The 15994-nt window shown below is 33.2% G+C and overlaps 2 protein-coding genes across 4 annotated transcripts in view; both read left to right on the forward strand.

Annotated features, from left to right (window-relative positions):
- LOC132698576 (limbic system-associated membrane protein-like) overlaps positions 1 to 15994 on the forward strand; it is a 228788-nt gene that overhangs the window by 73371 nt on the left and 139423 nt on the right. The gene's annotated exons all lie outside the window — the stretch shown is intronic.
- Positions 1201 to 4366, forward strand: LOC132698474 (LETM1 domain-containing protein 1-like). 3 transcript variants are annotated; one of them, XM_060664544.1, is made up of 5 exons: positions 1201 to 1261; positions 1313 to 1452; positions 1612 to 1843; positions 3804 to 3966; positions 4039 to 4366. In XM_060664544.1, exons 1-5 carry the CDS (start codon positions 1244 to 1246, stop codon positions 4194 to 4196), a joined length of 711 nt encoding a protein of 236 aa, XP_060520527.1. In that variant the 5' UTR covers positions 1201 to 1243; the 3' UTR covers positions 4197 to 4366. The 3 variants fall into 3 exon arrangements, with proteins under 3 accessions (XP_060520527.1, XP_060520525.1, XP_060520528.1); XM_060664542.1 differs by having other exon boundaries at positions 1313 to 1843; XM_060664545.1 differs by lacking the exon at positions 4039 to 4366 and having other exon boundaries at positions 1313 to 1843; positions 3756 to 3820.

Here is a 15994-nt window from a genome sequence, read left to right on the forward strand (position 1 = left end):
TGTATTAATGTGTAAACTAAAACTTAACTTTCTTAGAATTCTTGATCTGACCCTTTGTTTCGAAAAAATTCTTGTTGTTTCTATAAATTCTTTTTATTATTAAATGGGTGCATGGGCCTTATTACCTGCGCGGGCCTTATTTCCCACAGGGACATACCATATCAAACTTTACTTCAAGAATTTCTGTATGAAACGCTAGAATCAAGACGGACGACATCTACATTAACGTTTATTATGAAATTGATTGTTCTTTTCTCTAAGTAGCATAAGTTTCAACTATAACCCCTATTTCACATATAGGAGTAGCGTATTTATTTAAATCGACCCCGTACCAATGTTGGTGTTAACTTTCCACTATTCCGAATGTGCAGTTTAGCGAGCAATCTGAAAAACGGAATGGACATTTTTAATTTTACTTCCACCATTTCATTCAAAAACCATTAGCACTTAAAACCTAAAGTATTGTATTTAGTATGCTCTATAAATTTCACTTCTATGAGTATGTATTTGCTTATGCGCTGGTGTTTTTTTCAAGATTCATTTTATTTCTCTTTTTGCGATAACTTGCGGTTAATGTAAGTAAGATTTATGTTTGCAATCTGTTAATGGGCTGTGAAGTCTGTTGATTGCAATTAAATAAATAGATAGATAAATAAACCCAACGTTGTCAAATGATCGGAAAATGTGTGCGTAAAATATTTCATACTAATTCCGAAAAATAACCCGTAAAGACTGATAATTTTGGTATTAATCCGTATTTTCAAACTTAACTGATATGACCTAAAAATTATTAAAGACTGGGTTTAAATGTGCGGTCAGTGCTCGTCAATCATTGAGGGAAAGATTTAAGTTCCAAGTAATTCAAAAGGATTTCCTCGAATCGTTTACCAGAGAATCACTTTAATGAAACACAACAGATAAAACACACACAACCAGTGAGTCTACGAAGTGTGAAGCATATGAGCGTTACACACGTTTGCTTTGATATGGCTAACTTGTAAGTAAATGTTCATGTGAGTATAAATGAATTTAAATAAAAACACAAGGAACATTTTGGTACAATAATTATTATCTTTTTTTCATACTTACTTTTGATGTCAAAATGTTCTAATTTCTTTTGATCAATATTTCTCATTTTTCTGACACAGTATCGCTAAAATAAGTAATCAAAATATGACGTATTTGTCAATTTTTTATATTATTTTATTTATCGCTTAGTCAATTTAAGTAGATTCCCATTCCTATGTCTAGGATTCGATTGGTGTGCAGTGCTGGAATCAAATACAGAAAATGTGACCTTATTATATTTTAGGCCGCATTACAAACTTACGGAATTTTCATGGAAGGAACCAAAAATTTCTACGTCGATACCAAAGACTATATAAAAATTCGCCGAAATTTGAAAGCGTCAAGCGGCGACTTTAAAAAACTGATCAGGAGGGAAATCGAATTGTACGATCAGATGCCAAAAGATATGCTTAAAGTCACCCCAACCTTAATCCTAGCATCGTTACCCGTAGTGTTTTATTTTATATTACCTTTGCTTTACTTTTTTCCAAAGCAACTGCTTTGCTCCCATTTCTGGACCTCGGATCAAAAAATGCGTTTCAGCAATGATTATTTACGGCAAAGACTGAAACATAACAAATCGCTGCTCAAACATCTTAGACGTTTCCAGTGCTCCTTCCCAGAGCAATACCCTCAAAGTTTAATCAAGGAATGGTTGAAAATTTTGGATTCACTTCGTGGTGGAAACCAGCCAGATGTTCAGCAAATTTTGGATTGCAAATTAATGTTTGGACCAGGCCCTTATTGTTTACTATGCCTTGAGGGCGATCATTTGGTATGCTAAATTAAAAAAAAACTGTATATATATATATATATATATATATATATATATATATATATATATATATATATATATATATATATATATATATATATATATATATATATATATATATATATATATATATATATATATATATATATATATATATATATATATATATATATATATATATATATATATATATATATATATATATATATATATATATATATATATATATATATATATGTATTCGGATTATTGGCTTGTATTTTAAAATATTTAAAATAACAAAACAAAGAAAAATGTTTTCAAAATAAATAAGAACTAAAAGTTCAGATTTTCACGAAATTATATATTTTGACATGACAATTGTTTCGACAACACCTGCTACTATATATACCGAAAAATGACCATAAAACGTTAATTAAAGTTGTTGTGAGAATTTTAGTTCAATAAAGGAGAGGTATTTAAATCTAATTGATCATTTAAATGTCTCATTTTGTTAATCTCCATGGCTTTCAATAAATTTAATTTTCTACTTTTTGTGGCTGTATTCCACCTATGGAAGTGATAGATTTAGTAGATTTCACCCTAACTCGGAAACAGGTTAACCCATTGGTGAAACAGGATTTATAAGTTTGCTTAATAGTATCTTTAAACCAAAATTATTTTGAATTTAATGGACAGATTTATATCTCTAAAGAAGGTTTGATTATGAGAAACCCACTTAGTCCTTTGTTAGCGGAGATTTTTATGGAAAATTTGGAAAATATCATACTAGAACATTCTTTAAGTAAAAGTTTTTTATGGTGGTATAGATACGTGGATGTCTTTGCTTGCTTTGTTGGAACGGATAGACAATTGAATTCTTTTTTAAATTACATTAACTCATTACATAATCGTATAAAATTCACTATCGAGATTGAACAGGATAACTCTATTAATTTTTTAGACTTAACTATTACGAAAGTGCAAAACAAATTAGATTTTTCAGTATATCATAAACCTTCACACATGGACACAGTCATACGTAACAGCTCAAATCACCCTTATACACACAAAATGGCTGCATTTAACTCTTTTATACACAGACTTCTTAATACGCCAGTCTCAACAGAAAATTACAACAAAGAACTTAATATCATTAAACAAATTCCAATGAACAACGGCTGCAATCCGTCCATTATAGATAAAATTATAAATAAAAAAACAATACAGACAACAGTAAACTCTATTTATCCGAAACCTAATACAGAACACGAACAATTTAAAACAATTACATACATAGGAAAACCTAGTGAAAAAGTTTCAAAACATTTGTCAAAATGTGGTTTAAAAAGAGCTTTTAGAACTAACAACACAATAGGAAAATATTTAAAAAACAATAAAACGAAATGTCCAAAATCCCAAAAATCAGGTGTCTACAGGTTGAAATGCGGATCTTGTCCTAAAATTTATATTGGACAAACAGGTAGATCCTTCAAGAAACGCATTGGTGAATACAAAAGAGCGTTTAAAAACAATGGTCTAGATTCTAATTATGCTACACACTTAAACACAGAAAAACACATTTGTGACGACAATTTTGATATTTTACATACAGCCACAAAAAGTAGAAAATTAAATTTAATTAAAATAATTATAAAAATATATTGCATAACCATCAATTAGATTTAAATTTTGAACTTAAATTCTGGCAACAACATTAATTAAGGTTTTATGGTCATTTTTCGGTATATATAGTAGCAGGTAGTTTGTAAATATTACATTTGATAAAGACACGGTGTTGTCGAAACAATTGTCATGTCAAAATATATAATTTCGTGAAAGTCTGAACTTTTAGTTCTTATTTATTTTGTTAAATGAATTTTCATGAAGTAAAAGCCACCTCAGTTCAATTTTTAGAAAAACATTTTTTTAGAAAAAAATTATTATGCTAAATGACCGACATTAAATAAAAATCTTCCAGTGGCATCTTGCTCAGTTACACAGCATCAGTTTAAGTCTAGCTAGGAGGAAAAGTTTAGCTCGACGAGCCATTATCTTGATGGAAATGGATCAAGCTATACTACGAGAAGGAGGGGTTCATAACATGCCAATGAAAGCACTTCAGAAGTCTTGTTACATTAGAGGTACGAGTTCAAATCAAATTGTTTCAAATCTCTGTACACTAGAAGACAAAAAATATATTCTACTGGTTCTAGGCTTAAATCCAGCATTCGTTACGAAAGAACATTTAATATTTTGGCTGAACCAGTGGTTGAAAATATCTACGCACGTGCAAGCAAAAGAACTATCGCTGCTGTTACATTGTCCTCTCCTGTTGGGCTACAACGAGCCTTCAAATTTGAGATTATTTTAGGATTAACATTAACGGATATATAACATGCAAATCATTTATTAAATTATCGCCGTATAAATTCGATTTAAAATGGCCGAAATAAATGACGAGCGAAATATTAAAACCGCATATTGCGAAATGGTAGATGATTAATTGTATGTATCACATGTACGGTAAGCATGACGAATGACAATATAAATACCGGTTAATGTTACAAACTAAGTTAAAGTATAATTAAAAATCATTAATCAGTGATTCATGGAGCCGCCCGTACTAATATGTAAACTCGTAATTACCACTTGAAACTTTTAAAAACCCCTGAATGATTGATGATGTTTTGATTGGACGCTCTTTTCGATATTACCTTATGGGCTTAGCATTAAATCACGGAATGCATGTTGTATTCGAAGCTAATTGGTCTCTATCGACTATGCTTTTTTTAAAGGTTCACGCGGCCGATATATCCAAAGGACTTATTTTGCATACATTTCGATTAAGTATGAAATCTCGTTATAGGGACCAGTGCATTTCTATGGACAGTACTTACTTTCGGTAGGTTGACAACCGAAATTGAGATCGTAGCAGATATTTGACTTAAAAATCGGTCGTTGGAAGTAGGGTGTTATAAAATATATTTTTTAATTTTACAAACCCATAGACTAACCAGCTGGCAGACGAGGCTGCCCAAATACCATAAGATTACACGTGTTCGAGAATAAAAAAGGAAGTTAACTAAATATTTCCTAAGCTAATAGACAGTAATTAAAAGAACGTATACTTATGTATGTATGTAGGCTTAAGTTGAATAAGTCCTTATCTTCGCTGTTCTGAAAAACACAGTTATTGTACTTACGAGAACATCTAATAAGCGGAGATTTTAAGTAGTAGTTAGATCTGATTCTTTCTACAGAAAAAGTTAGCCTAGTGTGCACTCGATAAGAACTAGCATTAAAAGATAAGTGACTTGTACAAGAAAGTGACTCAATAAGATGGTTGATAATTTTATAAAAAAAAATTAGGGCTGAGCAATTTCTGCGTGTTTCAAGCGAACTTAATTTATAAAACTATAGGTTATTTTCATACGAAAAGTAGGGTCTGTCTCGATTATATCTGAAATTAAGGTTTCTAAAAAGCTTTTTTTTACACTCTCTATCCGATAGATCGGATTCCATATGGTGGATGGTGGATTCCAAGATGGATTTGATGACGCTTTTATAAAGTAGAATAACTGATGACTGTGGTTGTTAAAGCCTTTGGTGTTACGTAAAACAAAAACCACTATTTCCAAGCACTTCTTTAAAATATTTTATACATGTGCTTCAAATGTAAACTCAGAGTCCAGTATGATGCCTAAATCTTTAACTTGAGTAACTCTTAAGTTTTGTATTGTCTAATTTTAAGTCAATATTAATAGGTTCTTTTTAGCTTGTAAACTGTATTATTTGGCGTCGAGATCATTCTAGAGTTCTAAAATGTCCTATTAAAATTTTTTTTTTGTTGAAAACAGCTTCCAATATCAAATATAAAAATATTGAATAGTTCAATATAAAAATATTAAAACTTTTATCGGTTAGGAAATTTTGCAATAAACGAAGTTTCACAGAAATTTCCGAGATTCTTTACCAGAGTGGGGTGAAGAACCTTGTCAAAAGCCTTAGAAAGTTTAATATTATGGGCAAAAGAATGAGGGTATAATTAACTACTTCTGTGACATCACCAGACTTCAGGATTGGTAGGTGCAATTTGTGCAACGTTCCAAAGTTTTGGAAATGTACCCCGTGCTAGACATATATTAAAAATAATATTTAGAGGTAGTGCCAAACTTGGACAATATTGTAAAAACTGCTACGGTATGCCACCAGGCCCTGGTCCTTTTTTTGGATCTAAAGCAAACGGTATCTTACGGACAAATTCCTCCGAAAAATTATAGATGTCCACGCTCCTATCTGAGTAATTATATTATATTATATCATATTATTATATAAAATATTTTTGTACATTTTTTTTATGCTATTATCAGTTTTTAGTGAATAATCCCTATAGTCGTTTTCTTTACTAGTTTTAATTTTTTTTCGTAATAGTGAGAATAGATTATAGTCATGTTGCTGAGGTATGTACACAGCACAAACAAAGAGTCGGTTACCGCCCTGCAAAGTCAGGAAGACCAACACTAGGACATCTATGCAGCACCAAACACATCACGAACACCTCTTTATGGTCTAGTAATATTATTATTATATATTATCCAATTTGTATGGATATTTGATAAGCACTGGGTGAAACCACAGTTTCATATCGGATGAAAGACAGGACAAGGGACCTTGAACTTGGACGTCCGGTGAATCATGAAAACTTTCTAAGATTTGTTATCCTGAAAGAGATTGATTCACCACAAAAAACAGATAATTGAATGCAGCTGCAATAGGTCATCACTGTCTCCAAATATTTATGCACAATTTTTCAAATGTTGAGTTCGTGGATATTTACCGCGAGATCAAAATATATTTGCCAAATAATTTCAAGGTAACGTTCACGTCCAATGGTATATGATTCGAATGACGCATTTCATAATACACAGTTTACAGTTCTTTAACTATCGAGTTATTCTCCAAATTTAGCATCTAAATGCACACGGTACGGATGGAATTACACCAGAAATGCTAAAACTTTGCTGCGCAGTAGAAAATAGCAGAGGTAATACCATTACGAAAAGTGAGCAAGCCTAACACCGTCGCAGATTTTCGACCTATTAATCTATTGCCACTGCTTTCTAAAGTATTTTAAAAACTGATTTATAGACAGATCTGTGATTATTTCACTAATAACAACCTTTTACCTAAATTGCAATTAGGATTTCGCAACAGGTACGGCTGCAGCTTTGCTCTAAATTTTGGATGATGTTTTCTCGACAGCAGATAAAGGGGAAACATCGGCTTTGGTTTTATTAGATTATAGTAAAGCTTTTGATGTTCTCAATCATACTATGTTCTGTTCCATGTTAAATTACTGCGGATTTAAAGTTAAGACGATTCTATTGATTGGTAAGTAATTATCTGGATCACAGTTATAAGCTAGTTTCGATTGACAACATTAGATCGAAAGCCTTGGAAGTTGACAGGGGGTCCCTCAAGGCTCATTATTGGTACTTCTTTGCTTCATTATCTATACAGCAGATATGTCGTGTTGCTTCGGTGAGTTCAATAGTCACTGGTATGTTGATGACACGCAAATACATATTTCTTTTTCCCGGTCTGATGCAGTGGATGCGGCAAGGAGACTAAATAAATGCTTGGAATCGGCCTTTAAATGCTGAAATAATGCTATAAATAAGTCTGCATTTTGGGGCCGCTAAGTGCTGCACCGCCCAAAACTTGGGTATCATCTTTGATAATGAACTCAGATTTCCTACCCATGTTTCCAAAATTTTCCAAAAGTCTTATATTAATCTGCGCAACATCTATAAAAGTAAAAAACTGGTTTGAGTCATTTAAATTACTGTATTTTTGTCTATGGACCATACTTGGATGTTTTGACACAATATAAATTACAAGAAGTACAGAATTCCTGTATTCGATTCATTTATAATAATCTTAAACGAAGAGATCACGTAAGTCATAAACTTCGCGTTTTAAAACGTTTAAATATATCGAGCCCAGAGGAATTACATTTTCCTTGTTTCTTCACAAACTACTTAAAACCAGATGCCCCTCATATTTGTTGGAAAAGAGACTTGTAAAAATCGAATTCATTTCCGTGGAACCCTCCTCAATTGTCAGTATCAAATACCTAAAATTAAGAAGTCCAGAAGACTAAAAGCTGCTTCTCGTATACATCTGTTAGACTACTTAATAAATATACCCAGATTAGCCAATCACGGAATATCTCTTACTGTGCTTTTAAATTTCAATTAAAATTAATCAGTTCTCTTTATTTAATATAGGTTTTTTATCGTTTTTCTTTTTTAATTTATGCTTCATTCATATCTTTGCAATGTAAAGTTAGTATACTAAATTAAGTTTGCATCGTCTGGTTTAAGGCTGTTTTATTTATTTATTTATTTTATTGTTACTCCGCGAAGTGGGTAACATTTATTTTCGGAAGAATAAACCCCTCATGATGGTTCAAAGTTCTTCAACATCGCCTTGCCAAGTGTGGGCGTCATACTTTTTGTACTTTTGATTTTGGACCTATTATTTACTGTTTGTTGATCATTACGTGATATAAAGTTAGTAAAAAAATGTCCCCAACTGCCTATAAGAAAAGTGCGCTGTTTGGAGAGTTTGTTAAATCATAAGTAGGCAAATTTTCCGATGATATAATCAGTTACTTTTAGCAAAGGTCTGGAAAATTGCAGAAATGTTCCTGCCGAAACGGGTCTTAATCCTTTTAGAGCCATTTAGATGGGTCGTTTAGTAGAACTTTTTTTGGGTGCTTTACTTTGGGGTAACGGCAGAGGGGTCGGATTTTACGCTTGGGGGCGCCAAAGCTCAGGTGCCTTGACGCCACGCACCCTCGTTATGAGTTAACTTTGGCGAAAACTCAATAAAAAATTCAATAAAAGCTTCACAAGGGATCGTTCTGTGCGCGAAAGCCTAAAACCGCATCATGGGAGATAATGTAAGGGGAAACGGGGCACATGGGATGGAGTCCAAGCGCTACGGCAATATGGACACGTTTTTAATTCACATGCTGAAACTCAAAAAATTTTTCTAGAACAGTACGAGAACATTTAGTATTATATTTTTGGATAAAGGACGTTGTTTTATTGAGTAGAGCTTCAAAAAAAGTTATTTTAAGACTATTACAAATCTTGCTATCAAGAAATTGGGCCAAATTTTAACAGCACCTTTTAGAGGCCCTCTGTATATACCTCAAACAAGGAACACCCTTTAGTCTCGTTTTGTATCGGCAATTCGAAAACACTTGCAATTGCACTTGCAACTGCCTTCCATTTGTTTTAAAATCACGTGTCATTCTATTATGGAAGCATCAAAATTCCCTGCAATAGTTATTTTTCCATTCCGTACCATTCATTTGAGAGCTAATGCAAATACCAAAGCATCGAGCATCGACTCGCTCAGTCTAATTGTTTATCATTGTTCATTCTCTGAATAATTGATGGTTGCGTCCTAAATAGAACATTATTACTGCGATGTGATCAAAAATTAAATTGTTGAATCCAACCATCCCCGCGTACTTTACATCCATTAGTAATTTAAATTTTTAATACCGCGATGAGTACGACAGTTTTCAGCGGTGGCCTCGGATTCGAGTTTTGTTACTTGAGGACCAGTTCAGCTTTGTTCACTACAGTCCAAAAATTAATATTAAAAAATGTGGTTAAAGCTAAAAATTAAAATTTAAAGTTTGTATATATTTTACAGCAACTCTTCAACATAACTTCAAAATTTGTGCACCACAATTCGATATGCAGAAGAAAAGATTCTGTTTTTTAGTTATCTTCTGAAATTTTCAGGTTAAATATATTTATTATACTTCATGCAATTTGATCCAATAAGCAAAGGAAATTATAGAAACGGGAGATACCACAGTTATGACGAATAAGCCGAACTTGCCTTATACAAGTGTTGCTAGTTCACGAAATACAAGCGGAATATGAAACTCATTTTAATGTACCTCATGAAGAGCGAACCTGTAGCCAAGTACATGAACAACAAATACAATGTAGTATTTTTTATTAAAAAATAACACCTCTACCAAATTAGTTTTTCAGAATGCATAAATTCGAATGTTCTAATCCCATAGGTCTCTCAAAACGGTTAGGAAGCATGATATTGCATGGTATTGTGATAAGTAGTAAGTTTTGAATCACTTTGTATATTTCTAAATCAAATTGCATATGTGCTTACCGCTAAATAATGGAGACAAACTAAATTATTTTGTTATTACTACTATTTGGCAAAAAGTTATATAAAATAAGTCTTAAAAATATTACTGAGATTTTTGTGCACCCTATATACAACATAGACATACAAAATGCGGTGATATTATTTTCCTCGACACAAAAAACTTCGTTTTCTCAAATATCAATCAATTTTGAAATTTAACTGAGTGGTGTATTTTTAGTATAACTTTCGATTTATTTCGATCTAAAAGATACGTTGCTTACGTATTGACAAGCACAAGCCACTGGGCTGATAAAAACTTTATACGTATACTTTTAAAGTAGTAAAATGTAGTCAAACCACCCCAAACCGCTGTGTAGATAAAACTAGGTCTTTCGAAAGTCGCAAATTTTATATTCTGGCGAGCAAGCTCTAGCTGAACCTCGACAAAAGGTAACTTGAATATAAAGTCGCAATCGATTAAAATTCTCTACCGAAAGTTCTTTCGAAACTGCCGGATCGTATTTTTCAAAACAAGTTTTATTACTCTTTTCCCGTCGAATAAACATTAAGCTGTTCGCCTACTTCTGAATTTGGTTTTTATTTCGCTTTATGTTTTCAGAACAGGATACGTGGAAGATATAGAGCTAAAAACAATGTTTCTGTATTTATATAAACATATTAAATCCACCACACTGATTTTAGTTTGCGTGGGCAGTGGGTAATGAGAGTTATTTTAAATAGCTTCTGTCAAAGGTGCATCCCAGAATATTTTTTTATCTATAAACTGAAAATAATTGAGCAACAGTAACTGTAATGTCAATAAATCAGAACGTAGCTAAATAATTTTGAAAAGACAACCCCATGCTGCTGATGTTGATATTATAGTAACTTTTGATGCATTTTAGATCACATTTTCAACCAACAAGGCGTAGAGGCGTTAAATCAAGCAAGTAAGATAACTGCTGACAGTTGGTCAATTCGCCAGTTTTCAGTTTGGATGTGGATATTTTTCTCAAAATGTGCCCAAAAAAACGATTTAACTATGTGAGGATTGCTGTTTGTTTTCTTCAGTAGAATAGCTTGGGATACAATACCATCGGACCAAAGACAGCGAAATAGATCAAACTTGTCATTAAAATTGAGATAATATAAAATCAAAAGTGAAATAGAAGCTCAGAGTCCAAATCTTCAACAATTTTACGAATATTATGCAAGAAATTTCACCACACCGTAGGTTTATTTTTCCTATGCTGCGCCGTGGTCGCCAGGAGAAACGAGTTTTTAACAATGTCAGTATGACGCAAATCAATTTTTAATAAATTTAACGTTTAAAAAAACGTTTAACTTTCTATTTTGAAGAAATGTTTGTTTAAAACTTACCACGAGTGCTTGAAATGTAATAGTGTCACAATTAGAGGATTGCCTTAAAGGGTTTTTATGCTTTTGAATATGTCAATATTATATGTCAATATTATAATAAATCAATCTCTTATCTTAAACTTGGTACATTTTAAAGGAGAGATAATTACTAGAAAAGTGGTGTTTTAGTCAAATAAATAAGCCCATTGCAGCGATGCCGGATAATATCGGGCCGTTTTAAAAAAAGACCGCCCTCCTCCAGCCCTATTTTAGTCGACGGTAACCCGCAGTTCAGGTATATCATACGGAGAGCTTAATAGCGGCTTTCTTATCGCAAAAATAAGCTGTAGACCGTGAAAGCATGGTAAGCTTCGATATAAATCTGGGGCGCCAGCGTTCGAGATTTATGGCCTTAGGTGCGGCCCAGATTCTTTACGAATCCCGGGGAATATAACGTTTCAAATTGCATTTATTCGGCTAAAGGCTAATTTCAGGGTTTAAACCGGTATCGACACGGGCGTTTCTACATACCGCAGCTTAACCATAGCGAACTATGGGTGAATTACCCTTCTCAGCACGAAAAATTAAATTAATTGTAATTTATGGGTGCCGCGTTCACGTGAATAACGTCTTTGATGTGCAAGTAACCTGTCATTATTTTCGGAGTTGTTACCGCTTTCTTTTCTTGCATTTTTCTGCCTTGTTTACTTCAACTTTGTTCTCTAGGAATATAATACAGCCCATTCAATAATACCAAAATAAGTATGGAATTAGTTTTCGTGTCCTATTCCTGTTCTATCTGCGTTGCGTGTCTATCTTTTATAGTCCGGGCGCCGCGTTTAGACCTTCCGATTCATTATGCCTGCGGATCTTCGCTCAGTCCCTTAAAAGATCTCTATAGTGTAAAGGAAGTACGTCTTTCGTGGGGATCAATGAAGCTCCTACTTCTCTTAAATGGCTACCCTACTAGAGTGCGCAGCTGATTAGGGGATAAAGTGGAGTTTCCTCCTCTTCTAAACACAACTTCATGTGACCCTATCAGTGTTCGTTTCGCGCACTAGTGGGACTGAGGGCCCACTGGAGTATAGAGGGGGCTTGACTGCCTCACTTGCGGCAAACCCTCCGAATGCAGAGAGAACTGCCTCCAGAGCAATTTATTCAGCCCGCTCTTCAGCACATTATCTTCTATTTCGACAAAAGTTCTGGTCTAAGATACGGCGATTTCATTGCCCTCAATAGCCACAGACCAGCCAGACGAGATTGACAGAATGACATTCCGCCAGTCTCGCTGTTGAGATTTCACAGATATCTGTGCCATAAGAGAGCTCCTTCGCTGTGTTTGTTTTAGACCCGTCCGTTTGCCAGACTAACCCGCAACGCAAGAGAATATATCTCCTTTACAGAGGGCAGTCGTCCTTTGTACCTCTATATCCTCGTTCTGTATGGTGCCTGTTCCTCTTTATCTTACATCTTATTTTAGTAATGCAATAAGAAAATTGCTATAAGAATTGAAAGTTCAAAAACGAATATTGCTGCAGGAAAGGGGAAAATAATACAAAAGAAAAATGTATCTTATTTTACTGCTTTAAAGATTAGAAAATGTTCGAAAAAATGCCGCCTGAATTATTAAAAAAATTAAGAAAAATCAAATAACAAATGCTTTGTGGAAAATTTCGATAGTTTTTGGATACGGTATAGCCTCGACGATAGGACAGATATTTTGAAAAGCTCTTCCCGTAAATTGAATCGCGCCGACCTTGAAAGTTTCCATCATGACACTGCAAGAAATGAAGTTCCGCCCTCCAAAGTGGGTTACATTAATGTTTTCAAGGACGTGGGAAATCGATACGGCAATTTTCCTGGCTTCCCGTCGGGGGAAATTGAGACGGAAAGGGGAGGGAAGTACTCTTCGAAAACGAGTATTTAAACTGTTCGAATATGCGCGCAAGCACACGGCAAAATAATATGACAGAGCTTTCCTCATAATCCAAGTAAGATTGACATGCATTAAAAAATTGTATGAGGCCATTTATCCGGTTTGGATGGTTAAAAAAATATTAGAGTAAGCTTTTATCACAATCAAAAAACTCATTTAAACTATGAAAGGCATGACGCACCAATCCTTTCTTTGAAATATGCCAATGATTATAAACTTTTATGCGCATAATAACTGGACTCTCGGCCAAATTGGACAATTTATGACTATCAAAAACAAAATTAGATCTTAATTCAAAGAAACTGCCACAGTCTACTAAAACTGTACCCGCCTACACTGCTTAAGGGTGGGGAAGCTAGAGACATGAATATTGTCTCTAATGACTGATTTCCATATGCGTGCAACGTGAGTCGCGGTTAAGATTGTTTGGTTGTTTAAAGATTTCTATGAATTGTCCGATTTTTCTTTGGTAAAAGTATGTGAGGCTTCATGATTGCATTCGAAAGCTCCTGATAATTTTATGTATTTATGTATGTATGCATTTTTATCTTAGTTGATATTTTCCATCCTATCTCTATAATATATTCTTTGCCGCATATGTCCCAAAGAGAATTTTGTCACAGATGTTGTGAGATTTTTACATAAGTCAAAATCAATATTCTCAAGTCACAAAACAGACGACAAGAAAGATAACGAGGTTTAAAAAACAATTCAAATACTTTTAAGTAATGTGAACATAATCAAAATATTATAAAACATAAAAGGCCTATGTCTCTCTATGAGGTTCAAAATAAAAGCATAAAACTTTAACTACACTACTTTGGCGAAGGCACTTATTGCCCAGTGTCACCAAAAGGGTTTTGTTTGAGTCCTTAATAGAAAACACAACTCTATTTTATCGGCATTCAACATTAGTAAATAATAGTTCAAATGTAATAAACAAAAGAGGACCTAACAAGCTCACTTGAGGAATCAGCTTTAAAACCCGCAGTAATTTCGAAGAAGATAAATAGAGGATATTCAATCCCTAAGCTTTACTACCTGTGTTCTATTATTTGAAAAACATTGAATAATTTATTAAGTGGCATATTAATATTTATAAAGTCAAAAGCTCCATTTAAGTCGAAGAATATACAGACGGTCTTTCGATTTTGATCTAAATTGGGAAGAACTGTAGAGTGATAGTATTGCTTAATCTAATTTTCACGAAAAACAAACTGCATGTTTCAGAAAAAAATATTATTGTATAAGAAAGCCAAGGAAGGCTTTCACAAAGATTTCGTAAAACACGGATTGCAAAGCAACAGCAACAGCTATTCTAATTAGATAGCTTTTCAAAAACCCTGTCTGTTTTTCTCATTTTAACATAACTATTAATAAGATCCAATAATTTAAAAAGACTGGGACTACACTTTGAATTTTAAACAAACCCCATTTTTATAGCCCAACGAACATGCCTCTCAAATATGTACATATCCCCTGTTACGTTTGTTAGGTTACTCAAAACCTAAACAAACAAACGATCCGCTTCATAAATTATTTTTACGAAATAACGAGATGTGGGAAGCGTCTTTTTTTTGATTCAGCTGCTAAGCTTTCCGTAGATCTTACAAAGAACAAAAATGAACTCTGTGGCCAGTAGACCAATCAGACCGTAAGTATATTATAAGTTTACACGGCCATCCGATTGGTTAGTCAAAATTTATACGTAAGCGTATTTTCAGATAAAACTATGTTTTTTGCTAAATATTTTAAGTAAGTGTTATTTGAAATGAAATTAATCATAAAAGCGATATAAAAATTCATTTTAGGTGAATATTATTTGAAGTGGAAGACAATGATCGCGAAGTTTAGTAAAGTTTTAACTATTTACCTGGTTCAAAAATTCATCTGCTTCTCTCAAAAGAATTTCCTCTGATAGCCATATAATAGGTTGTAAACTAAAAAACAGTTGTGTGATTCTTCGGTCCTTTCTAATTTTAATTATGGTGATTTTCTTTATGGCCGTTATCTTAAAGAGTAATCAAAATACGGAATACTAACTATACAATTAGGATCTCACCGCATTTTTGGCTTCAGAAGCTGTGGCAGAATATTTGGCATAATCAGTGACACCATAGCAAATAATAGGATCCTCCACCTGGTTCATTTTTCTGCAACGTCAAGGTATCGAAAAATGTAACAAATAATTTTAAATTTAGCAATGATAGTCACTTTCTAAATATCAGAAATAAACAAATTATCTGTTCCTAAACATAATAAACAATTTTTGTCCCATTAAAACTTAAAGCTAGTCTAAAAGCCCGCTTCTTTGAACACAGACCAGTTCATAAGGGTCTTTAACGCTGAACTATTATTTCTTTCTTTCGAAATCTCCCAGATTGTAGAACCTTATTTATCGTATAAGTTCTTTTTTCTTTATTACTCAATTAATTCTGATTTATTTAAGTATTTGGATGCACACATTGATTTGTACGTCTGGTCTCGATAGAGTTGAGCATGACTACGCCCTGATTGATTATTGTTGTATTTGTATTTATATTTACATTTATTATATTTAATATGTATTTAATATTTAACCGCAAATTTAAGAACAAAAAGAAATCTTTTGAAATGACTTATACGTTATTTGTGACCTTTGGACCAGCATCTGAGAAGTGAGAAAATGGTGGTGG

The sequence above is a fragment of the Cylas formicarius genome, unplaced genomic scaffold, assembly GCF_029955315.1.
Source record: "Cylas formicarius isolate icCylForm1 unplaced genomic scaffold, icCylForm1.1 PGA_scaffold_2__14_contigs__length_35257938, whole genome shotgun sequence".
Taxonomy (NCBI): domain Eukaryota; kingdom Metazoa; phylum Arthropoda; class Insecta; order Coleoptera; family Brentidae; genus Cylas; species Cylas formicarius.